Raw genomic sequence first — 26,070 nt, 5'->3', positions numbered from 1 at the left:
ACTTTGTAGGGAACATGCGAGGATTTTGTTCCCTCGAAGAAGGGAGCCGAGATCTTTCGGGTTGAGATATCCGGCAATAAGAAAGAGCAGTTCATTTGGGAGGTCTATCAAAAGTATTTCTTTTATGTAGATTAATAGAAGAGTGGTATTAGGGGAGGAAGGGCTGTGTGGGGTGAAAGCTCCGCGGACTCACCAGAAGTACCTGTAGGGTACTTAAGAGGGTTTGATTCTAGGCTCAACTGACCAAGAAGCTGAGTTTTATTGTCTAACTGTAGATATATTCATGTACACCGTTTTAATTATCAATTCTCTGAATCTTAGTGATATGACATGCGCGAGACTAGGCCCATCGGGTAGTGACATGAGCATCCGAGGTCTTACTTCGAGACACCTACCACCAAGAGGGTCGAAACGGAAAGTCTGTAATACAGATCGTGGATATCTCTCTCGTCATAGACTTGAAGTAAGTGGAAATAGTTGTAAGTTTGGAATCCCGAATGGAAACCTTCCTGTGAAGCTCGAGGCAGTATAAGGAAATGCCCACTTAAAGTTCTTAATATCTCGAAAATGTCTCACGAACCACAGGGATCAATGACTGGTTTCACTTTTCGGTCCAAGACAAGACATGGTGACGTCTAATTGGCCTGTGCCCCATAGATTCAAAGATCTGCACCACCGAAGGTACTTATTCTCGATAAACTTGGTTCGGGTTTGCTTTTTTCCCCTACTTCGTATTGTTTATGATCGCGGCGTTGACAACTCACTCCTAGAAGCATAAGTCTGCAAGATAGGCAATGCGTAGACGGGCCAGATTTTGTACTATCTAAGTACAATCATGATACCCGCAACTAGTTGTGTATATATCGATCAGCTCACTTTACTCCTAAAAAGAAACTACTAGATTTAGGGATCCGAAGTCTCAAATTCTCACTAGATACGACTGTAACTGGTTGATTTCAGCCCACCAATGAGATTCTATTCTTTTAGAGACCAATCCAGAAAATGTTAGCTGTTAGGAGTGCAAGCCTTAGTAAGCTCCAAAAGAGTAAAGGCTCCCAACATAACATCGGATCCATGGGCCAATAAACAACGAGAGTGTTTGGCTCTTTCTGCCAAGTACTTACAAACATTCTCTGCTTACTTGCCCAGAAACTTCTAAGCTTCATGCATGTTGAAGTGTATTCCCCAGTTTTTTTTTGAGAAAAAGACCGTCGGTTTCCTGGCAGGCCAATGGGAATTTAGGACAAGTTCCTTTGACTGGAGATCCATGGTTAAATTTACATGTACATAAGCTCTAATACTGGAATTTCTATATGTTCGTGCACTAGAAAGAGTAACACTATCAATATTAGCTTCGAGTGCATTCCAACGGTCAAGGGAAAAGTCGATAAATATGACAGTCAACAGTGTTCAAGATAAGAGATACATGCCCATGCAGCATCTCCCTCACAGCACGTAACCAATACCGCTGTATTTGAGAAAATTCGTTGCGCTGCAGCAGGGGTCTTCTCTACCAAATCTTGCATATTGACGTCCAAATACTGCCTCTGGTTGGCTCATACCCCTGCTGCAGCGCAACGAATTTTCTCAAATACAGCGGTATGCCGGCGTCTCGACACTAATAAGTTTCCCCTATCCCTTAGGCCGTCTGACCTGATCTCAGTCGTGTCTCTCAAACCCAATAGAGTTCATGGCTAGATGATATCATGGATTAGGTGGGGGCTAGTGTAAAATCGTGAGGAGCTATGCATTCCTACAGTTTTTTTTTATATATCACAACTTCCGCACCCGGTTAATGAGCAACACGATTGAGATCAGGCCTGACGGCCTAGGTAATCTACACATTCTCCGTCAGCTCTAGTAAGGATAAAGCCAGGGATATCATAATTATATTTAGATATTGGATATTACTTACTACTAATAGTATAAATATCTAAAATATAGGTTAAACCCCTGCTTCCCATGTTGAATTGAGGGAAAAATTGTATCTAATCTAAATGTAGTGTGATAATTATTGGTGAGGAGAGGGGTTTTCTGGGTAGGTAGCTCGATTGCTCACGGTCAGCGGCCGGAATCGAAAATTTCAAAGCTTTAGGTACTCACCGCATAAATTTATGTGTAGATGATTTTCCATCTCATCAGAAGTTCTCTAGAATGGGGTAGATTCTGTGTGTTGTGTGTGTTTGCGTTGGGGAGCTAGATGTGGGGGCGGGGGAGAAGTTAAGTACATACGTAGATCTAGAAAGATGGCTGGAGGGTAACGTTAGCCTCGTTCTAAGACCTTTATCGCAGCTTCTGCAGGCTAGGCCCTAGGCCCTAGGCGCCAACTGGGTACGTGTACGAAAGCTTAAATTAACGACACTCCATTTCTTCTTTTCTCGTTCTGTTTGACCAAAGCAAGGATTTTTGTGTCTGGGTTTCTCTACACCAGACTAACAGTAGCTCAACGTAGGAAGTAACCTTTCCAATAGCTTCTCCTGGAAGCCCTTCTATCGCACTGTGTTTTTGTGGATATCGTCCGTTCTCTCAGCGGAGTTGGAGATATGAGAAGTCTAGTAAAAATCTCGTAAGACGAGATCTACTTGCACAGGCGGTGATTTACCACATATAGCTCTCTGTTGTGTCTGGATACATGAAAATTCCAGTACTGGTGGAATAGGATGTGTATTTCGACATGCAATGGAATTTTATAATTCCATTTCAACACTTTTATCGCTATAGAGAATTATCACAGTCTCGGCACGGGACTAGGCGTTCTCTATGACTGAGATAAAGTAAGGTCCTTGGGAACCCCAGATCAGTGGTACTAGTTGTTAAAGTTTATTAGCTCCTAGCTGCTATCGATATAATACGGGTTGTTCGAGAACAGATGAACTAAACACTCCTTAGTTCATGTGCCACAACGATTGATTGTTTATTGGGGGCCGTTTCTGACCGGACGTTTATAGTTCACTTGGGGATCATGATAAATCCGATACGGAAGACTCCCTGTTTAGTTTCTGAGTCGAAATCAAATGGAGAATCTGAATTACCCTACGCCTATGGAATTTGGTTTCTGATTCTGCGGGAGAGTTTTTGTCTGATAGTAAAACATTGCATTCTACGTCGGTAATGATAAAGGCTAAGATGAGTAGGCATTTTGAAGTTCGTCGTAGTGCTAGTATGGGCAAACAAGGTTATTAATTACGATCGGCCCTAGGTAGAGCTGCGCCGTGATATATCATCCGGGGTTGCTAGGCTATTATCTATTCAAGATATAGCTCATACTCAATTAAATTTATAACGCCAATAACTGCATATAGCTCACATTCAAATGCTGAACACTTAATAAGCTAACATACACAAAACATGTTTGTGGAGTAACAATATATCTATTTCCTAATATTGACGGATTGTTTTCTTTTCGGTGTTGCGCCAGGCCTAGGGACCGGGGGCTTTAATTGTCGCAGATATTGGCCCCTGATTGCCTGTATTCGAACAGCTAATTATGTGATCACCCCCTCCGCCCCGAACATCCATCAATCTTGACCTGTTTACACAGTTCACCCATGATTCACTAGCTTTAATTCTGCTTGCTGGTGAGCACTCAACTTGTCCAATCGAAAATACATCGGCCCTATATCTACTACATTCCGGTTGAATGGCAGAACGATCCTTTCTACGACTTCCCGATGAGCCAGATAATAACTGCCCACTGATCTCGGAGTCACCTGCTTCCTCAAGACCACCTGTCGAGTACATCCTTACAACAGATGGTCTCAGAATCTCAGAAACCTATGCGGCAACCACCACTGCTAGACCCGTCCCAGTTCTGAAGCGTGAGCTATCAACAGTTCTCTTAAAGGATACATATACTGAAGAAGAGATGTTGCAAAAGATTCAGAAGATGGTTGGTCGCCAAAAAAGGCCTGGTTTTCTGGGAAAGGTTAAGAGATTATTTCTGCTTCAGGATGATAAGGAGGTGACAGTTGTTTATATGACTGCAGAAGAGGCAGCCTGGAGAAAGTTGAGAGTGGAGAATCATGTTAAGGCTGGTGGTTTTGTTGGCACTAGAGGGGGTTGAGAAGAAGGATCCTGTGAATTAACACTCTATTTTTCATGTACGCCTGGGATAGGAGCCAAGTCCAGGAGAAGTTTGGAAATAATTCATAAGTACATAAATAATACATAATAACGCAGGAGATTTCATATAGAAAATAACGTGCTTTTCTGCTCCAGACCAATCTACTCGGCATCCTTACCTGCATCCTCTGGTTTTTGGCCGTAAACAACGAATCTGGGTTCACGAAATTAGTATTGATCATGGTGAAAAGTAGTTTAGGTGGTATACAATCTGTAATAACCGTGGACCTTTCTATTAAGGTATTCCGCTCGTACCTGTCCCAGCAGGGCGTGGACCTCAACCGGATTCCAACCAAGGACGCGTGTATAAATCGCCATTGTAAATCCCTCTACAATCAACGTTATTTCAGATTCTCCAGGCGAATGGACCTCAAAAGTCAAAAGGGACATATCAGCTGCCTCCAGCATATTCAACAAATTATACTTCCCGATCTCCTTAAGATGTTTATCCCGAGGCCACGGCCTCACAGGTACCTTATACTCTTTCTCGACCACGTTGATAAATCCCTGCTCCTCCATCCACGGCTTAATCTTATACTCCAGAGTGAAACTCTTTCCAATCTTCTCCTCTGCAATCTTACAGTTACGGCCCCACTCTAGGACTGCAGAGACTTTGGGGATGGAGTTATCATCGCTGAGGTGCTCCACTGTCGTCTCAACAGATTCAAACCATCCGCCGGGCTTCGTGACCTCGTATGCACGGGAGATGAATTGCGGCTAGTCGCTAATGCTGCCGTAGAGGGCACGGGCGTGCACGAAGTCGAAAGAATTGGGCTGATGTGCCCATTCTTTCGTGAAGTCATCGATTTCGAATTGGAGATTTGGGGGTACCCTGGGTAAATGTTAATAAACAATTACTCTTGAGTTAGTGGAGATGTAACATACCATTCAGGTTGGATTGGGGAGAGATCATTCCCAATGATTCGGGCCGACGGGAACTTGTCCGCCATATCGGTCGCCCAGATACCGGTCCAGTACCTAGATCAAGAATATTCTGCGGGACATTCCTAATTGGGGCTTTGAAAAGGTCTCCTTCTAGTACGAGGGAGTATATGTGGTGAAATATATCTAGCTGCCCGTTCTGCTTATCGTCATTGGGGCCCAGTATTTGCCATCACTGTAGGCATGGTATCTGTGGGGGTATAACAGTAAGTCTGGGAATTAGATACTGAAGAGATAAGAGGGTAGTTACCGCCGACCGTTTTCATATCTATATTTGGTTATTGAAGATGCAAGTGATGTTGTATCAGTGCCGCTGGTAATGTTAGGAATCTGGCTGACAGTCGTTGAGGAGATATAGAGACGCTAAGGTTTGCTACGTACGCGCCACTCCCATAGAGGGAATCATAATCATTATCTTCAGAACCCGAAGATTCTGCTATCAACGGGCTCTGAGTAGCCGGTGACGGTACCATGGTTTGCTGCTGATCGCGTGGAATTTACACTAATCTAATTTCTGGCCTTGGGTTTAATGTTATGGAGGAGTGCTTATAAGAAAGTAAGTAAGATATAGCCAATCTAGGTTCTCGAGGATCTTTTATATGTGTGCTCTGATCAAAACGTGGCCCCGCATTTACAAACCAGGTACCTTGTTTATTTGACCTTTTTTTTCTTTATCTACTATATATACTACGAGAGAGAAAACCCCCTTCAGCGCTTGCATTCCCGGCACTAGGAGAATTCAGGCCGGAGGTTTTCACGTGGTTCATGGAGAATCCTGGCCGTGGGCGGAGCAGGCTCTGTTCGTTTTGCATGGGCCATCTGGTTCTATCCCTTGAACGATGTTAATTCTTCGGTTGTACTCTCAACTAGCTATAGGTGGAAACCTACCTGCACAGCACGGCAGCTCTTCACTAATGCAAAAATATTTCTATCAGGATATCTATCTCCATTAATAGTATGTGTTCTTCGTTCCTTGAGGGTTGTTCGTGCCTATTCTTGCCTACATGCGGAAGGTATGGAGTAGGTATGGGGCCCGAAACGTGTGTCTGGGGATTGTATCGCGTATGCGTACATAAAACCTCGTTTATTCTAAATGAACAGGCTATAATTTGAGAGGAGTACATGAGGTAGCTGAAGGGGGGATTCTCGAGTAGGTTATGGATACCTGCAGGTTTGGGGTAATCTGTGTTATATTAGCGGGCTCGTACGTACGTTCCTATATCGTTATCTTTTTGCGTCGGCTGATTAGACGCCTTATGGGCACGGGTTAGAGTAGAATCATTGACAGCGCTTGTCGATTATTTACCCAGACATCTGTATAGCTTCCTACCTGAGGTTCACGCATCTATATTATACAATCAATCGATTGATTAATACTCCGATTAGTTCAACTGTTCCAGCTCTACCTACATGGCTGGCCCTTGATCATCAGTCCTTTCTTGTTGATAGGGGTATCAATAATATCTCTAAGTATGCAAGTATGTCGTATTCAAGGTAGACTGCACTCCTGAGCTGTTCGGCTAGAGTGAGTACGTACTTTATATTCAATATATGTGATAGCCGACTTGCCGATCACGCACGTTGCATGCCCAATCACTCGGTTACATTGCCAAGACATTCTCGGGATAACGGAGCGACCAAGAGATGTGCGTGATGTAAAATACACACCCAGCATACTATTGCTAATAAGCGCGTAAAAGGCCCTAATTTTGCCGCGATGGAGGGTACCGGTGGTATGAGTTATTTTAAGCGAGAGCAGGATTAAATCATGGGTTACTCCGTTACAATACGTTAATGGAAGGAAGCGACGGTGGTATGCCACTAAAATAGCTGTGGATGATACATCATGTGGATTCGAGTTTGATCATGGCTGGAAGATTTCGAGTATATCGACGCCGGCGCCGGAGTAAAGGCCGACACCGACACCCAAACCAAGGCTGTGGATAAGAGCCCGGTATTCCAAAGGAGTACACGCCATACAGCAGGGTTTATATGTAATCTTTTTGGAGTGTGAAGACGAGCCCAACAGATATTTATCTCTAGAATCAACATTCGATTCACGGCACCAGATCAGCGAGCTAAGCCGTGGCCATGGCCGCGGATTTTTTTCCACATGGTTTCTTTCTAAACCACACACTGTACCGGGTATTATGTGTTGCTGCTTGGTGACTATTTATATTGGGTATCCTCAATTGGACGCACCCTAGGCAAAAGTGGCCGAAACTGTACATGATATGCACGAATATATTGGGGAACCAAAGTGGTATGTACCCAAGTGGTTCTAACTATTCGGGTCTTAGGGAATGAACGCAGTTGCCGCTGAGCTTGAAGGGTATTAATTTGCAAGTTTAATGTTCAACTATATTAATTACACTAGTATCAGTGCTGCATGTGCACATGCACTTAGTATTAATATTCAAAGTCTGAAAGAGTGAAAACATGTACGACAAATTGACATGAGGCGGACTTTCTAGGAGTACTAGGCCATAGATCAAATAGTATAGCCGATAATGAGAGGTAATTGGAGAAGTTAGTGGGTAGTTGAAGAATGTATGCAGTGGGATTTGGAATCTTATTAATTACACATGATCATGAGTCGCTACATACAACTTCCAGCAATCAGACACTATTCTTAGTGATGAATTAAAAGATACGAAAGCTTCTACGAAATTAACCCTCAATTCTTGTGTTGAATAGAGAGCACATGACATCCTATGGTTCCCCGCGAGACTCGGGCCAATACTATTATTGCTGGTTAGAAGTTTTGATAAACTAACCGATATATGAATATATCCGTACCTAGCCTTTGGGCTATATATTCAACCGATGAGTTATAAAAAAATTCTTCGGACTAATATTCGGTGTGCTAGACCGGACTCGCCTCAAGTTTCGGTAGTCTGTGCTGTTCTGGCCGCACTGTCTTCAGTTAACACTTCTTTTGCTTAGTGCATTTTATCATGGTGGGATACGAGCACTGCACATCGGGGTTTTGCAAATATAAATCTTATATTAAGTATGATGTACTAGTACTAGACTATATTGTAAGCACATCCTCAACAGTATATGTACAGCAATCGCTTTATGTAGTAGGCTTGGGGCCAATGATTAAAACGTATTTTGTTCTTGTTTCTTGGCAATACCGTTTCCAGAGCTATAGAGAATTACATCTCCTAATAATAGTTTTCATTTGATGTATCAGAAGGTCGTCGGGAGCACCTTTTAAAGTTGATAGCCTTGGTCCCCTTAATCTTTTATATCGGGCTTGTTCATGCTCTATGGATCCAAGGGAGCTAAGCGGGGAGGAGGTGAAGAAGCTAACTTCGGCACGGAGGAGACATTACGTATATCTGAGTTAGAACACGATTTCCAAAGCTAAATACAAGGCCGCCAGGCACTCATCATTTTAAAAAAGCTTCACTTGTCGCCCACACTGCTCACAACCTGTCGAGAGCATTGGGTATTGCATCATTGGAACAAAAAGATTTCTCTACAGGTTGGGAGCAATTTCTATCGCCATTAAACTTACAGGGTTCTGACTCGTATCTTTAGGTTAATGTAGTACCGCCGACGACTGTAATGGGACCAAGCTATTTAGTTTTTACGCCGCTGCATCCGTACATACGTAGTTCGTACCTGAGACAAACGAGCCCCATGATCCATCTACATCACAAAGAATTACAGTTTTATTACCAGCGCGGTCAGAATATAAAAACTTCATACAGATGTGGGGGAATTTTTGTGTCGGATAAAAAGCGGCTGTAGGAAGCTCGATGGCCGGGGAGTTTAACCAGAAATACCAATCTAAAAACCTTATTTCAACAAGATGATGTAAGTTTCGGGGTGCTCATATAATAGACCTTAGGCTTTTTCTTAAGACCTTAGAACTAGCTTGGCCTTAAAGAGGACAGTATTAGTACGCGTTTTAGAGGTACTGCTCACGTGCCATATCATGGCTATCGTATCTCCATCACTACACGTTTCACAACTCTTGTTATCCCTGCTCGACAACCTTTTGTCATCTTCATAAATCGCTACATAGCTAGCCAGCAACAGCTAGAACCTCAAATCTCTGACGATAAGATATCGGATAAAGTGCAAAGAATTATTGTATAAGGTGTTCGTGAAACCTCACCAGGAGAGGATATCGCTATCAGCGGGCCGAAGACCTCATGGCGTTTCATTCATGAAACCCGTTATGGCCGGTCTGGCTACAGTTCTTAGGATATAATCTACAATATTCCCGGCCTCTTCTTTGCTCTGGATTGGTTGATCTTCTCGAATATTTTTTTTACTGCGTGGGCATTTGCAATTGACGACAAGAATACGTTCATTCATAATAAACCGGCCTGGAAAGCTAATATAGCAAGGCTAGGCTTTGACAATATACACTTACATTCTTCTTACGTATCCTTCTCTTCTAGTAAAGATATACGAGATGCGACGATCATTATCAGTAGTTTTCATAACCTTAATAATCCCCCTCACCCACGCTCTCCTCGATACGGGATTCAACATCACCAAGCCCTCCTGGCTCTTTAACGGCATTCTTCCCGCATCTGCTACAGACGAGCTCCCCGCAGCCTGTATCTCCGCATATACGGAGCCCATAAACTGCAACACCACGATTTTAATATCCCCCAACCTTGACACCAAGAACGAAACACTCGAGGACTCATGTAACCCAACCTGTGCAGCCTCACTACTGAATTTCCAAAAAAAACTTAAAGACGCATGTGCAGGCATTGATCTCAGGGATCTGAACCTGGATACATCATGGCTAGAAGCAGCGGTGGACGGCGAGGCAGGCGTATTATTATACTGGAAACAATGCGTCCGAGATCTGTAGGTACACATATATATGTATACCCCATAAAAATCAATGTTCCCCGGTCTAACGCCACGACAGAAAGACCAATGTGCTCTGCATGATTACCGAGGAGGACTATGTAATCGCCTGGAACGCCGTCTCCGCCGACACCGCCTCCGACGCCTCCGTGCAGCGCTTCTGCGCCGACAACTGCCTCACACAGTCCGTAGTTCTCAATGTCCCCAGCGCCGAGAACCTTGAAGACCTGCGGGAGATGTGTAGCGATATCGAGATTGAGGAGTTCCCGTTTATTGATGCTATGGTGTTTGCGAATCTTATAGAGGAGGATAACGGTGCTGTGGTCGCGGTGGGGATGAATGCGAGTTTAGGGCCTCCAGGGCCGCCGGAGGGGATAGGGAGGAGCTCTGGCGCCGCTTCTGTGGGGAGGGTTGGTACAGAGGTGGTGGTGGTGGCCTCGGTGGCATGGGGGTTTGCGGTGTTATATTTATAAAATCATCTTACGGGCCGGTCCCGATTTTGTTTCTTGTTCTATATCGGGCGTTTATTTTAGTTTATACTTACCGTCATATTAGTGAGGAGCCTCCATAGATCTTACTTTCTAGTTACCAGAGGACTTCCAGCGGGAAATTCCAAGGCATTTTTTTCTTTCAGAATAGCATGTTCTGCTTAATTCGCAAAACGACTTTTTGCTATATACTAGACGGTCTGGATTAGATCACACTCTAGTTTACATTATCCCGCAAGAAGTTAGCTTTGAGGGGTCAATGATTGAACACATTTTGTTCTTGCCTCTTGGCACTACATGTACATAGGAGCTAGCTGGTATTACGTCTCCCGCTAGTACTAATAATTCCCGCTGCGCCAGTGCGGAACAGTCCTGTTAATTAAAGCACCTATCAAAAACAAATCAGAAACCAAACGTAGCCGCAAACCTGGGATCTGAGCAAGAAAACAACTACCCCCCCATCTTCACCAGCTCCAATGCAGACAACCATCCTTATCCGCGGTTCTAACGGGAGACCTTCCCCATTCAGACACGAACCCTCCTCCATATATTCTCAAGACCAGGCAGTTACCGGCGCATACACAGCCGTACGCACCATGCTACATAGACATCTAGTGTCCCGTACTTAAATACATTCAGATCCTACAAACAGCATCCCCCACCGTAAGATCCATCCACAGCCTACCATCAGCAACCTACCGTGCCCCACTCGTGAACCCCGCCTGTCAGCGTTTAGTATAGTATTGATTAACCCTGGGCGCCGAGCTCACCTGATAGATATAAGGGTCCTAGCCATATAGGCCCGACCTTCCCCGAGAAAAAAAGTAAAGGCACCGCCGCCTTCACCTAACCCTAACTAAAACGGCATCGAGTGATTAACTGTGATGCGATATTGTACTTTTTTTTTTTTTGTTTAATTCATTAATTGCATGCAACTTTACTTGCGATATTGTACTGTTGTCTTTTCTGTTTTTCGGGAGTTGCGTTTTTTGCGGGTTATCCGGATCATGACTTAGGACTGCTCGGTTTAAGAGGTACATGTATTATTTTGAAAGCTTGGGTTGGTTGGGTTTGGGTGGGCATGGGTTCTTGATGTAGGTTTTTGGTACAAATACACCGGGGATTAACAGCTCGACATAACGGAGAAGAGGCTACACCTGGCATTGCATAATCTTTATTTTTCTGTACATCTTCCTTTTTTTTTTAACTACACTACATACACAATAATATCCATTATCATTACCATAAACCTCCACAGGTAACCAACTACAAGTCCATTACACAACCTAAACTTCTACAACTAACTACAAGTTCCCATACCCCGCATTCTTCAACACCCACTTGGCCACATCCTCCGTCTTCTTCTGGCGATACTCATACGGCGGCGTAAACACCACATCCGTATACTCATGCGTCGCCCACTCCGCCACGACCCTGCCCGCTGCCGCCGCCGCCGCAACTTCCGACGCCTTAGCCGCATCATACTTTGTCTTTGCGACCGCCTCGAGATCAACCTCTGTGCCATTGACAGTCGACTTGACATCCTTGAACTTGTACCCCTTGTAGTTACCGACCACGAGGTTCGTCTTGGTGGTCATCGACTCGGTGCCGTTGATTTCGAACGCGTTGCGCTCAGAGAGGATGGTGGAGTTGATGCCCATGCCGAAGAAGTAGACGATCTTCTCATCGCCCGAGCTCTGACCCTCAAAGTAGTTGTTGAAGACGTGCACCTCGCCGAAGCGCACGCGCGGGCTGCGCTGGAGTGAGTTGTAGTAGTGGTTGCCGTACATTGTGACGTGCAGGCGGCCGGTGTCGCCGGGGCCGAGGTTGCCGGCGTCATTGTTGCCGATGAGGTTGGTTTTGTCGTGTGAGAGGAACTTGTTGAAGGAGAGGGTTACGGCATCGGAGCCCTCGGTGATGTCGATGAGGCCGTCGTGGCGCTGGATCTGGTGTCCGAATACGATGGGTTCATCGGAGTCGGGGTGGTCGCCGTCGGAGAGCGTGATGTGGTCAATCCAGATGTTGGTGCTGGTCACGACGCCGATGCAATCGTATTTGGAGTTCCAGTTACCAGTTGAGCCATCGGTGGGGTCCCACTCGGGGAAGAGATCGATGGGAGAGTAAACCTCAAAGTTTCTGCGTATATCGGAAAGCATCATTAGCCCACCTTTTCTCCCCATACTCCTAACCCACATCCCCCAAAGATCATTGACACAGGACAAACGACAACAACATACTTCAGAATGACATTATCCGTCTGATTCAATGCAATGTACGAATTCTGGATCCTGGCCACCTTCGCCTTCTTTGCGCTCTCAATCGTCGTATTGTTCCCAATCTTGAGCACAATCTGCGCCTCCTGCTCGTTCGACGCCGCCTGCCGGAACGTCTCCTGCGCGTCAAGGAGTGCAAGCTCCGCCGCGTCCGCCGGGTCCGTCGAGTTACCCAGGATAGCGCGCAGCGTCGCGTTGAACGAGTCAAGGTAGCGCTCAAACGTATAATTCCCGTTGCGGGCATAGTGCTCTTCCGTGGCTAGGGAGCCATCGGCGAGGTAGTCACCGTCGATGAGGCCGTCTGTTTGGTGGCTTTGTTAGCTAATGGTTTGGTTATATGGGGAATTGGGGGGAATGAGGGGGGCGTACTGATGTAGATGATCTTTGGATCGTGAGGGGCTCCGTTATTGTCGAGCGCTGTACGGAGCTCGTTGAAGTCTGTGACGGTGTAGATGCTGCTCTTTGGGGCGGCTGCTCCACCGGTGGTGTGCTCTCCGTAGCCCCAGATGTCGGTGGCTGAGGCGAGTCCTGCGGCGGCCGCAAGACTGAAGATCAAGTAGAAGCGGGCCATTTGTTCAGAGAGAGACAGACGTACGGGGCACCGAAAGAGGGAGTGATGAGCCGGATCGTGAGATGCATATATCTCGTGGGTTTTTGCAGCATTATATAGTTTCCTCCTCCTGCCTCCCCTCACGTGCCCCCCCCCCAAAAAAAAAAAAATTGAATATACTCGATATAATGGAAAAAAGTAGATCAATGTAGAAAAGATTTCCCAGCGGACCTTTGGGTGCCGAGGCTAGTATATTACTGTGCATGTAGATGCTCGCAGATAGGTACTTGTATCCACCCTCCCCCATCTCTCCGCATTTAAATTGACCCGCTGGCACCCAAATTTCCCCTGCATCTGGGTAAAAGGAAGGATTTAGAGACTCAAAAGCAGCCGAAATGCAAAAACCCGGGAAGCTGCGTAATCGTAATTCCATCAGGCTGGATTTGATATTACTCCTCTGTCGCACCAGATGATTACAGACCCAACATGTAGGTACATACATATTAAAGCTCCGAGTGGACGATGTTTGTAGATAGCAAGCTCGTATATTGAAAACAGCTCAGTACCCTCATGATAAACATGTGTATCACAGACTATGACCAGATTCCGAGTTAGTCTGAATGAGCTCTCCTCAACGTTCGCTCGGACAGCAGATTCGGATAAACACTAACATCAGACGAACGCCACATTCGGTATAATACCACCGAGACCCCACAAAATATCCCGGGTATGTACAGAGCTTAGCAAAAATTAGAGGTAACCGACCAGGGGCTGTAGATTGCCGACAAAAGCAGGGATGTGGATATATGCGGGGTGTGTGGGGAATGAGGGAAGGAAATAAATCTGGGGTAAGTCAGTAGCTAGTAGCTAGTAGTAGTAGGAGGCCTAGGTAGTAGCCATTCCACATTCGTTCATTCAACTACAACGCCATCCGTGTGTGTATATATATTTCAACCAGGAAGAAAAGGTAATCCGGGATATGGCAGTGATTATAAAGTACCCCACACATAGAAGCCATAAAATAAACAGGTACATACTCGCCATATTATGCCAAGTACTGCACATGTGGTCATGTGTGAAAACTCGTGGCGTATTCAGGTACTGCTTCTGATTCTTGCTGAAATAAATAAATCAGGCATCTCGGTATCAATAGGCCGGCAAAGTACTCTAGATTGAAATCCGGGGTCCTTACAGCTAGCAGCTACATGCGACGAAAAGGTGGGTATCGATTCAGAGTTAACGGCCATCTCCATCCATCCAAACGTCATTTTTCCGGGGTGGGGGGCATATGCTGTACGCGAATACAATGCAATTGCAATATAAACCCTAGAGGCTTGGAAAGATTGGTTTTTGATTGCTGTGAGTTTTTCCTTCCAGGGATTATGGATGTGGTTCTTTCTCCAGACCTTGCAATGCTGATGTTCGGAGTTATGGAGAAATCGCAGTATATAAATGATGCTGGAATTCCCCCCGCTGGTGTCAATTGCTACTTCTCTGTTTGTCCAGTAGAGAAAACAGGAACAGACCAGCCAATCCAATTGAGCATCTTTAAATATCTCAATCCAAATCGTACCGCAGAAACGTTAGTTCGTAGCTGTTCTATATCACGATCACGATGCATATCCTCAACCTCCTGCTCCTGCTCCCAGTAACACTGGCTGTCGCAACCGGCATCACAAAGCCCCCCAAGGGCTCTGTTGTAGTCGACATCAATAGCAGTTCCCCCAATGTCTTCAAATCCGTAAGCCTGCATACTCAAGGAATATGTTTCTCCACCCCACTAACACTCACATAGGTGCAAGACGCCGTCTGGGCCCTCCCGAATGACACCTCCTCGCAGACAATCTTCATTTACCCCGGAACCTACAAGGGGCAAGTGGTACTCTGGCGTCCAGGCCCAACCGTCTTCCAGGGCTACACCAAGAACATCAAGTCGCAGAAAGGCAACACTGTGTTGCTCACAAACTCGCTGGTAGCCTCAGTGGCCGGCTCGAACGCAAAGAGCGCTACCTTGCAGATCTATTCAAATGATACGACGGTGTACAACATCGATATCGAGAACTCGTATGGTACCGGCGGGGCAGAGGGGTCCCAGTCTCAGGCATTGGCGCTGTGCCAGGCGGGTGCTAGAAATGGATACTATTCGTCTGGCTTCTACTCCTTCCAAGTATGCCCTGAATCAAAATGTTAGCCGCAATCGAAGCAATAACTAAAGGTATCAACTAGGACACTGTCTATACCCAAAACGGCACCGCCTTCTTTGGCAACGTCTACATCAAGGGCGCCGTAGACTACATCTTCGGCATGCGCGGTCTCGCATACTTCCAAGACGCTATCCTGGCCTCCTCGCGCGCTGGCTATATCACAGCCCAAGGCCGTGAGAACTCTTCTTACTTTGGTGCCTACGTATTTGACAATGCCAAGCTCATCACCGTCGAGAATGCCACGGACAACAGCATGTTCCTCGGACGCCCATGGCGCAACCATTCCACTGTCGTGTTCAAGAACTCTGACTTTGGCAATGTTGTAGACCTGCGTGGATGGTCAATTTGGGGCTCCACCGACCCAAGGACTGATGCGGTGTACTATGCCGAGTATAATAATAAGGGTGCATCAGCGTGGAACTCGCAGAGAGCGAACTTCTCAAAGTTGATCGGTAAAGAGGAGGCGGAGAAGACTTGGAGCGTTGAGAACACGATAGGAAGCAAGAAGTGGGTTGACAAGAGATTTCTTTAGAGGGAGTTGTTTATATATATATATATAGTGCGGTAATGTGATATGTGTAAATATGTACTTACGGGTCACGTTGTATCACTCGGAGAATCCAAGCTAGAACAAATGCCGGGTTTCTATAATCAGTTAATAAAAACGTGCATGACTACAATGGCCATAAAAACACCAAGATAACTTTGATCTAGTTAATATTTCCGCTCCATTTTCTTCGTGAGCAACTTGGCGGTGTCCTCGTAGGTAAGACTCGAAGTGCTTAAGCCGGGTGCAACCTCTCTCAGACCCAAAACGAAGGTCTCCAACTGTCAACTCACTCTCTCCAGCCAGCGCGGCCCTCAGTGAATGCCCGCCCGGGTCCAAGGGGGGTGGGCAATGCCCGCAGAGACCGTACTCGCCAAGGGCGGGAGCGGAGGATGAGATCGGGCCGTTGTCATCAATTTATCGCGGCTCGAACAGAACACCAAGCGTCTACATACGTGCACAACCGCCATGTCCAGTCTGGGTGTCGTGTCGTGTCGTTTAAGAAGCCACCACTCAAGACACAATCCGCGCGTGTCGTCGTTAGCAAACATATGATCATATGAGCTATCACGGTTACCCATTCGCATAACCTCCTCCAGAAGACAATTACACTGCCTGTCATCCTAAGTCAGCATAACCCACTCGCTATCCACCAAGCCTTGGTCAAAGGCCCCAGACCTCCCCGATGGAGAAGCCATCCGTTCCGCCACCTCACTGAAGTCTTGACCGTTCTTCTGTAAGGTTACTCCACCCCGAACACCTCATCCGAAGATCCCAAGATGCTCTAGGCACCCTGCTCTCGCCACTCCACCTCCCTTCCTCCCCCGCAAAAGCTTACTCGCTTCTCTACACAGCACCTTAACCCCCACCGCCCGCCTGCCATCACGCGGCATTCTCCGGCCAAGGCACCAACCCCCCCTTCTGGGGCCCTGGTCTCGGTCTTCTCTTCTCGAATGCCCCGAACGGCCCGCTCGGGAAAAGCTGGAGGTCTATGGCAATAGCTGATGTGGGTAGAGTTGTAGAGTACATGTACCTTAGTAGAGTATCTCACTCACTATACCGAGCTCCCCTTTAATTTCAGGCCTCATCAAACTCTACAGTAGAGCGCATACGTGTAGGTACACACGTACTTCTGTGCCTTGCCATGCTTGCCATGAGAGTGCACTCTAATGTGCGTGCATGCATGCACATACCTACACTCAGTAAAGTAAGAGTACAACAAGCATTTTAATTTACCTATTCAGCTGAAATCCTCTGCTCGCTTACAGACCCATCACTTAATTCTCCCCCCAGGCCCCACCCTCAATATAACACCTGCAGGGGTAAAAAAGTGCAGCCAGGTGGGGGTTCATTAATCAAATTATCGAACCCATGCGACATGTGAAATGTCAAGCTTTGCAATAAAGTGAAGTGATGTGCTTGAGCCCCCCGACAACCCGTTGCCAAGTCTCGAGTGATAGACCGTGCGTGAGCGAGGCGTAGTACATGCAAGACAGGAGGAAGGTTTTCACGAGGCAGGAATGGGGAGATCGGGGGATGGCGATGGCGTAAACAGAGACGTCCTGTTGTGTCGGGGCGCTAGACGAAAAACTACAATTGTATCCGGCCCGTACTTACGCGCGGGCGGGATATTCCAGACCGGATTTGCTAATATCAGATATACGCGGTCGTGATGTGCAATACGCATTACTTCATTAATTGGTAATACGCACATCATATCATACATGTATGTATAAACCATTACCGTGCGCCGCAGGAGCTGGATCAACCAGTGGTGTAGCGTTCTTTTTCTTTTTTTCTTTTTTCTAGATTATGCCGTGGAATGCTATGCTCTAAGTTGGCTGGCCGTTATCGCGGCTTTGTCAAATTGCATCTCACCGTGAGATGTTGTATGACTGGTACGGTATTCATCTACGAATATTATAATAATTAGAGAGGTTTTGCAGACGGAGTGCGTACTACATATATCTACCGCGATGTGAATCATGGCATGCGCGCAGAATCCGAAATTTTGAAGCCTTTGCAAGATGGTTTAATTTGTACTCCCACTTTACTTTCTCGCACGAGCACGCACATTACGCCTGTATTTGGTGGTTTTTTCCAGTTATTTTGCTTTTTTACTTGGCCAGTACGTGCGCGAGCTTGTAGGTCCAGACTATATAAACTTCTTCGCTATATATGAAACATCGTGCAACTTTTGATACGTACAGATTTCATGTCTCGCATTACTTAAGTTTGGAGTCCGAACACCTGCTGTTGTTACGTACACTGCTTGTAAAATCTGTCTAATGGATGGTACTACTGACGTGTACTTACATATAAATAACCATATGTTTATCAAATTGAGTATATATCGGGACAATCACAATGCGAGTATGAAGCTCAGACATCCACGAAGTCCCCGTATCTCCCCACCGCAATGACATCCGGATCAAGACCCACCGGTCTACGTATATGACGATCAATCAACTGTATACTACTCATTTTAACAAGCTAACTCAATTGTATCCCTGCTTGTTTGTAAGCTAGCGCTCATATATGGCAGTACAATGGAGAGTTTAAGCTCACCTCTTTTTTTTTTGTTAAGAAAAAATACCAAGAAAAAAATACCAAGAAAATATGCAGCCAAGCGACTTGTAAAGGAAACGCCGAAGCTAGATCCTGTTGATCCTATAACCTCGCCGGCTTAAGTACGCATATCTTCTTCGTATTTTTTCTTGGTATTTTTTCTTAACAAAAAAAAAGAGGTGAGCTTAAACGCTCTAGTACGATAATGTATCCATCAATCTATCTGACTAGCTGGTATATGCGCAAGTCTACATATATTTTAGAAAATGTTAGAAGTCACAGTCACAAGGAGAGAGATCAGTAGAACCTTTAGGGCCCGTTTGGCTGCCTGTCGAAACGGAGTTATAGGAGACAGAGTTGTGTGGCAACCACATACTTGTAACTCCATTTCATTTTCTTCGAAGCTCCATTTTGTAAAAACAGTTTGTGTTCGGACAGCCAATTTTGTAACTCCGTTAGGGTGTTCAAGTAGTGATGATGGGCACAAGACAAAAAGTCTCGAGACTTTTTCGAAACTTACGAGTGATCGTCTATGATCTCATATTGGCTTTAAAATCTAGTTTTCCCCAAAAAACATTCCGTGTAAAAAAAGTGTCTTTGTGAGGTAAGGGCCCGTCTGGCTGCTTTGGCGTTTCAAAACTCCGAGCATAAACAGAGATTTTTCAAAACGGAGTTTAGGTTTGCCAAACAGCAGTAATGATGTTAGTTGTCAGCATGAATTTGGTGAAAAGTAGGATCTACTTTTCAGTTTCGGCCTTACAACAGCCAAAATTCCACTACAAAATGGCACCCCCGAACATAAAAGATTTCGTGAAAATGGAGTTATTCCAAAAAAATCCGTTCAACGCAAATTTTCCCACCAAAACTCCGTTCTAACCAAACGGGCCCTAAACTGGTGCGGAGGCTCGGCCGGGTGACCCTAACCCTAAGTCTCGAGACCTTGCACGATACATCCATAGCTTAAGCTTAAGTATTGCCAATTCCGAGGCCACCTCCTATAATCCACGAGAAAAGACGAAACGTACTCGTGCCCATCACTAAGGTGTTGGAACAGGTTTTTGAAAAGTAGGGGGTACCTTATGTGCTTTTCAGCTCCGTTTCGCTGTTGCAGCCATTGCAACTGCAACCCAAAAAATCAACGTTAACAACCAGGTGTTTGGCAGCCCAAAGATACCCAAACTCCGTTTTGAAAAGCTCTGTTTACTCTCGCCTAACGGAGCAGTTATTAAATGGAGTTTCAATATCTCCAGAACAGCCAAACGGACCCTTAGTAGTTAGTTAGAGAAAGTACATTACTATAGGACACTGGAGGCAGATGGGGTCGGAGGTTTGGATCTTGAGGTATATATATATATAGCCGGTAGGCCCCTAGGTGGTGGTGGTGGTGATTGAGAAAGCATGCAGTAATTATAAAAATACCTTTAGCAGGACACTAGGACTTGGGCGTTTAATTATCGCTATTATGAAGTTGGGGGTCTCTATCTAAGAGTACATGTAACTCCCCTCTTCCACAATGATAACCACGTCTCTCACATGCCACTAAGGCGAGCTTTAACGTTTTGTCTAGTACGCATGCGCAGCTAGCTAGGTATTGTGATAACACTCAACACACCTCACCACCACCACCGAGCGATATCCGATGATCCATCGAGCACAATCTCTCAACGACTCCCCCCATTGCAGCCAAGGCCAGCCTTAACTTCGAGCAAGTGTAGGTACAAATCACAGGACCGGCCAATGCAACACCAAGTCTCACTCGACGCCAGAAAGCTCTTCATCAGTCATTACTATTCACACCACCACCACCACAAACACCACCGCCACTATCAACCGCCGGACTAGCCACAGATAATACATAGAACAAGTGATGGTATCAAGCTATTGACAAACTATGATTATATACTAAGCATGAAAGAAAAAAATAACTCCTACAGGAGCCCGCCTCCCTTGTTTGCTGACGGTTACACCTCATCTCTCCCCCATCCTCCTCTCCTCTTCGCACGCTGCTATGTTTTTCCAGTGGTACGGATACGCAGCCTGCATAGCTTGTTGTTTTGTTTTTTGATAATGAGGTTGTTGGCTGGCAAGACAGCATTACTAACGCGCCAGGTACATTGATAAGGAAAAGATAAACGATAGAGTAGCTGGGTATTAAGGAAAAAGCAATAGACCCAAATTAGGAAGGTAAAAAAAAACAGACGCTTGATACAACGAGAAAAGGTGGGAAATAGAAACAGAACCAGCCCGATTAATAAACCGGTCCTGGGTGCCAGTCCGGTGGCATCTCGCCCTCGATCCATACGACCTTGCTCTTCTCATCAATAATCGCACCTTCGTCAGAGATATCGACAACACTTCCTGTGTGTGCCGCCTCCTGCCGTGAAACACCACCCTCGTCTCTGGGGATCCAAATGGCTTGTGGCCTTGCCACGATAGCTGGGTTCATGTATGCTTCCTGCTCCTCATTGGCGGTGTAAGAAGCCTCAGGGAAATCTTGAGGGATGAGCTTGCGCATTACAGCGTAGTTCTCGTATGTCTCGGGGTGAAAGAATTTGGCAATCATGCCACCGCTCGCAGCTGGCGCAACACCCTCAAGAGGAGGGTGAACAGTCTTCTTGACGTTGTCACCATCCGCCTTAGATGCAACCGGAGTCACATCCTCTTCTTCGACTCCGATATTATCGCCGTTCTCAATGGAAAGGAGAGACTCCTCCTCACGTTCGAGGTTCTTAGGGAGGAAGCGGAGGAGAGGCTCCATGGCTGATGAAAGAGACAACTGGAAGAGAATTGTGAAAATGAGGAAGGCTACCTGGAGGACTGCAGGACCGGGGGATTCGCTAACACCAAAGAGACCAATCAAACAAATCTGCGCAAGATAGACACCAGTAAGAGTCTGGTACAGCGCACGTGGATACACAAGGCCCTTGGTGTCAATATTGACATTGTACACAAAGAGCAAGTTGTACCTGTATGCGTAGTGTAGAAGACCAAGACCAACCACAGCGAACCCAAGGACGAGGGGCGCAATCATGGAATACGTGATGGCAATGACAGCGATATTGGTGTAAATTGGGAAAACAGTGCCCCACCCAAGACCCGACAGAGAAGACCAACGGTTCCATTGCTTGCGCGGGGTGCCGTCGAGGAGCATACCAAGAACCTTATACAAGACCAAACCAGCAATCTGGAGCAGAGCACCCGAAGATATGGCAAGACCCTGAAGAATCATGAATGAGATATAAAAGTTGGAAGCCTTGGGAAGATTAGAGGCAAGAAGGTCTGTGGCCGACATCGGGTTTTTGTAAATAGAACTAGCAGCAGAAGAGGCTCCGGATGTCAATGTGGTGACAAGGAAGACCTGGATGACCTGGAAAGCAAAGTACATGTTCTGCACTTTAAGCTCGATGAACGAGACTGAGGGCTCTCCAGAGATTTTTGCAAGGATTCTAAGAACGATGGGCAAGAGAGCCATCAATACGGCCAAGAGCACAACGGGGAGAAGACCAGTGATGAGACCCAAGACTGGCTTAGGAAGGTCGGTGAGCCAGGCCAGGAATGGGACTGTATCGGCCAAATAGGTAACGTTGGAAATAAGACCCACAAAGGCAACAGGGATGGACCAGAAGAGAACGAGGGCAGAGACCGCAGCGGTAACAGTGGCGCCCTTTACCAAGCGCTCCCACCAGAGAAGACGGAGGTTAGTCCAGATAACTTCTTCAGGGGTGATTCCGATGTAGCGGGGCGCCATGTGGAGGGGCTTGTTGTGTGCAAGGGTCTGGAGAGCGATCTGAGCAGCTGATTGAGAAGTAAACTCAATAAATGCAGAGTTCATCTTCTTGCCATCACCGTTCTTTTGTACTGCCTGTAATTCCTCAATTTTAGGGTTCAACTCGGCGAGACGGCCACGACACCAGTCAATGGTATCGACCTAAAGCACACGAGTAAGCAATTATATTTCAAGAATTAATTAGACTCCGGAATTACCTTCTCTCCGAACAAGGGTGTCAATCTGTGACTAGGCCTGTCCTTCCTGTCTAGCCATCTCGCAGCAATGCTACCGCTCTCGCCCTCAACTTCACCATCTTCCTGTGGAGAGTCGTGTCCAAGAGCGCCTCGTCGTCTAGCAGCATCTGCAAGCCGGATCAATTTGACTTCAGCTGCCTCAAGTTTGAGGATAGTCTTATCACGCTCCTCGACCAAATCCTCGAGCTCTTTGGTATCGGTGTTAATCCAGATACGTTTGACATTGTCAAAGACGCGCTTCAAAGCGGTCTCAGTAAGATACTTCTTGGGAATTGTGGTTATGAGTACAGTTCTAGCAGAGATACGGGTGGCGTATTGAGGCGAGAGCATGTACGCCTGGCGCAGAGTAGTATAGAAGACCAATTCACGGTAAACAGTGAATAGAACGAAACCGAAAAAGATGTATCCAACAAACACATGAGCGTAAAGACTGCGGTCCAATTAGCGGCTGCCTTCAACGCGAGGCTCAATTGATAAGCTCTTACCGATTGCGGATACTAGCGTCTTTAGTGTCAATATTGCTGAAAGACAAAATATCCAATCCGGTCTGTCCACCACCTCCAGTTCCGTTCAAGGGCAAAAGAATGGGAAATGTCAAACAACAACCGACAAAGCAAATTGTCTGTGCCTTTTTCAGATAACGTAGGAAGAAGTAACCATCAAGACCATTAGTACGGAGAACAGTTTCGTCCCTATAACGATCGTCAGCACATCAGATCAGATCTACGCGGGTACCCGCATTGATTCGCAAGTGCCACTGACTTAATCTTCCAAGCGCTCAGTATCCAGCCCAACAAACCGGCAAAGCCCTTGACATCCTCCACCTCATCGACGAAGCCATCGCCATCATCATCAGTAGTTTTGAGCCTTCTCCAAGGCTCTACAGTACTGATATAGGTCCTAGGCGCATAGATCCGCCTGTTGTAGCGACGTAAGACCGTAAAAATTGTCGTTAAGATAGCGAAAATTACTAAATTGACTACTAGAGTTGACAAGAAGGCTGCTGTGGACACACCACGCGCAGAGGCAATATTCTGGTCGTCACTTTCGTCGACCATCTTGACGATAGGGGTGTTTGTTTCTAAACACGAATCTGTGATGTCGGGTTGATCAGTGGGGGCAGGCCTTTGCGACTCGCAATGTGGGAAGAGGTCCCAAGATATACAGACCCTCAAAACTGAAACCAGGTACCGGTTGTAGGGTGATCAACACACAGGAGTGTCCGTTAACCTGTTTGATTCGATTTGGAAAAGTTGGATCTCTGGGCAGAAAAAGTAGACCCCTTGGGTGACGACAGGTTTTATTTACTTAGATTATTGTAGCTAGCAGGGGGGTTGTCTCTTTCGCTAGTAACCGAGAAGTCGGGTTGTGGTAACGAATCAGGCAAAAAAAAAAGGGTCACTCTGCAAGGGAGACTAAGTGGAAGATAGGCACAGCCCTGACTGGAAGAGATCCAGATGATGATGGATGATGCACAACAACGCGGCGATACAGCTGGATGTGACAACGAGACGCGTGGTGACGACTGGCAGGTAAAGCCAGGGTTCAAGGGCCTGGAGGGGTGAGGTGGAGGAGGAGGAGGAAGGAACAAGAGGAGGTTGGTTTGGTGGCGGGGTAGTAAATCAATGAACGAGTGAGCGAAAGGGTAAAGGAGTGGATGCTACACAGCCAGTGAGAGCGAAGTGCGCTTGAGATGAGTGAGTGTGGGTGAGGATGAAAAGGAAGAGAAAGAAGGAGATCACTGGATCCTATCAAAATACCAAGAACTAAGCAGTCACTCCATCCCAAGAACCTGGAATTTTTAACCCCCTTCTTTAGATTCCAACCAAGCAAGGCAAGGCAAGGAATTGATGAAGGGACAACTATGGAAGAGTGGAATCATATTGATCGTTTGGGGCGTTTGGTAATATACTTTACATGTATCTCCTTTCCACATCGACATGGCTCTACCCAAGCAAGTCTTTTGATGGCCGCTCTTCCGCATTGACCATCCCTGCGTTGGATCCACTGAAAATATATTCCGCATATCCAATGAGGAATTTCCAGAGTTATGGTGCTCTAACACCAATCTGGTCCAAGCAAGAGTTGGGGCCCTCAAGCGGTACGCAACTTTCTTGTCTATCCTTCCTTGTTGAAACTTAGGTTTGTGTGTACTCTAGTAACTAGAGTACTGTAGGTACATACTCCTCGCGAAAAGCAGAAAACGAGTGATATCACCAGGATATGATGTATGTATGTACATACTCGTATTTTCCTGACGTTTGTAAAAGGAACCGCTATTGCATACCATACAAATACGCGCCAAGTCCAAATTTTAGTATGGTATGCAATAGTGGTCCCTTTTACAAACGTTAGGAAAGTACGAGTACATGTATCTCTACGCCATTGCACAGGAGCCAATCTTCAAGTACGCAAAAAGCAAAAAGAAAACATTTATCTAAACGCCACCACCACTGGTCCTATCGAACTGCAGCCGTCTAAAAAAAAAAAGAGCAGTTCCAAAGTTGTTTGAAGGGGTTGCTGTCACAGCCTCAGTGGCGACTATGTACATCTTCGCAAAAAACGTATCTCCACAGCATCGTGCAGCTTATTAGAGATCTTCAAGATCCCTGCCTAACAAGGTCTAGAGGGTATGTTAAAGATCTTGTGCGACGGAGAGTTCCGTCCCTTAAACACAACACCCTTTTTCCTTGGTCGATCTTAGTTGGTCATAACTTCCTTAAGCGATCGCACCAGTCCTTAAAGCCACTACGAGTCTATATGGAGTTCGGGGCGCAGGTGACCAGTTAGTAGTTGGGTTGATCTGAAGCTTCTCTTCTCAGTGGTATTTGAAATTTTCTCGTCACGTTTTCCCTTTGCTAACTTCTAGCTGCAAGTCCAGCCGTGACAATATTTGGAATCGAGGGCATCTCAATCTAATTAGCGAGAGCGCGGGTGGAAACCTGCGCCCTACTGAGATTGAACTATTAAGCAGCTTTCTGAATTTGATTGCAGTACCTACTGCGCGGCAGGTGCCCGTGTTCAAGAGCATAGCAACCATCTCACTACCAACGACATCCACCACCACCAATACTAGTTAATAATATCGATGTTTGTAGCGGGGGTCGAGTGTCTAAGACCTCAGTGATGTGATCTGATACTCCAGACAGAAACAAAGAAGAATCTCAGCGCGTTTTGACCCCACTGGACCTGGGATGGCACTGAGGCCGCTTCACTGGTTGGAAATCTAGATGCATGTGCGTAGTCCTACACACAATGTTTACCTACAAGTAAACCAATGTTCCATCAAAGGCACGATAAGATATCAACGATGACAACAGACGTGCATTTCCCACGAGGATGAGTTGCACAAGGTGGCAAAGCTTCACCTTGATCGAATGCTTGTCCTGCCTTAACCTGCCTATCGGCTATCCCATATCATCCCTACATGCAATTAATATGCTTAAATTCACGTGGCTCTATCCGATGGCGAAATACACATTTATTAATAGGTAGATTCCATTCAGCT

At 46.1% G+C, this 26,070-nt stretch overlaps 6 protein-coding genes across 6 annotated transcripts; 2 read left to right on the top strand and 4 right to left on the bottom strand.

The window, feature by feature from the left end:
* Positions 1–3,640: 3,640 nt before the first annotated feature.
* LAJ45_00762 (uncharacterized protein) lies at positions 3,641–3,930 on the top strand (the record flags this gene model as incomplete). The annotated part of the gene is made up of 2 exons (XM_046110363.1): positions 3,641–3,818; positions 3,878–3,930. 2 exons carry the CDS (start codon positions 3,641–3,643, stop codon positions 3,928–3,930), a joined length of 231 nt encoding a protein of 76 aa, XP_045977056.1.
* A 294-nt stretch (positions 3,931–4,224) lies between these two features.
* On the bottom strand, positions 4,225–5,537 carry LAJ45_00761 (uncharacterized protein; the record flags this gene model as incomplete). Its single annotated transcript, XM_046110362.1, has 5 exons — positions 4,225–4,276; positions 4,331–4,803; positions 4,879–4,954; positions 5,008–5,100; positions 5,446–5,537. The coding sequence occupies 5 exons, from the start codon at positions 5,535–5,537 to the stop codon at positions 4,225–4,227; spliced, it is 786 nt and encodes a 261-aa protein (XP_045977055.1).
* A 3,962-nt stretch (positions 5,538–9,499) lies between these two features.
* Positions 9,500–10,382, top strand: LAJ45_00760 (uncharacterized protein; the record flags this gene model as incomplete). Its single annotated transcript, XM_046110361.1, has 2 exons — positions 9,500–9,906; positions 9,971–10,382. The coding sequence occupies 2 exons, from the start codon at positions 9,500–9,502 to the stop codon at positions 10,380–10,382; spliced, it is 819 nt and encodes a 272-aa protein (XP_045977054.1).
* Positions 10,383–11,701: 1,319 nt separating this feature from the next.
* On the bottom strand, positions 11,702–13,241 carry LAJ45_00759 (uncharacterized protein; the record flags this gene model as incomplete). The annotated part of the gene is made up of 3 exons (XM_046110360.1): positions 11,702–12,533; positions 12,635–12,971; positions 13,040–13,241. 3 exons carry the CDS (start codon positions 13,239–13,241, stop codon positions 11,702–11,704), a joined length of 1,371 nt encoding a protein of 456 aa, XP_045977053.1.
* A 1,073-nt stretch (positions 13,242–14,314) lies between these two features.
* Positions 14,315–16,669, bottom strand: LAJ45_00758 (uncharacterized protein; the record flags this gene model as incomplete). Its single annotated transcript, XM_046110359.1, has 10 exons — positions 14,315–14,337; positions 14,413–14,678; positions 14,747–14,951; positions 15,012–15,169; positions 15,379–15,394; positions 15,461–15,733; positions 15,786–15,805; positions 16,019–16,098; positions 16,427–16,586; positions 16,650–16,669. 10 exons carry the CDS (start codon positions 16,667–16,669, stop codon positions 14,315–14,317), a joined length of 1,221 nt encoding a protein of 406 aa, XP_045977052.1.
* A 4,118-nt stretch (positions 16,670–20,787) lies between these two features.
* Positions 20,788–24,553, bottom strand: LAJ45_00757 (uncharacterized protein; the record flags this gene model as incomplete). Its single annotated transcript, XM_046110358.1, has 6 exons — positions 20,788–22,467; positions 22,524–22,992; positions 23,048–23,254; positions 23,325–23,655; positions 23,732–23,823; positions 24,513–24,553. The coding sequence occupies 6 exons, from the start codon at positions 24,551–24,553 to the stop codon at positions 20,788–20,790; spliced, it is 2,820 nt and encodes a 939-aa protein (XP_045977051.1).
* Positions 24,554–26,070: the final 1,517 nt, after the last annotated feature.

The sequence above is a fragment of the Morchella importuna genome (genome assembly GCF_003444635.1).
Source record: "Morchella importuna strain M04M26 chromosome Unknown Morimp01GS001, whole genome shotgun sequence".
NCBI classification, from domain to species: domain Eukaryota; kingdom Fungi; phylum Ascomycota; class Pezizomycetes; order Pezizales; family Morchellaceae; genus Morchella; species Morchella importuna.
This window is presented reverse-complemented; position numbering and strand designations above follow the sequence as displayed.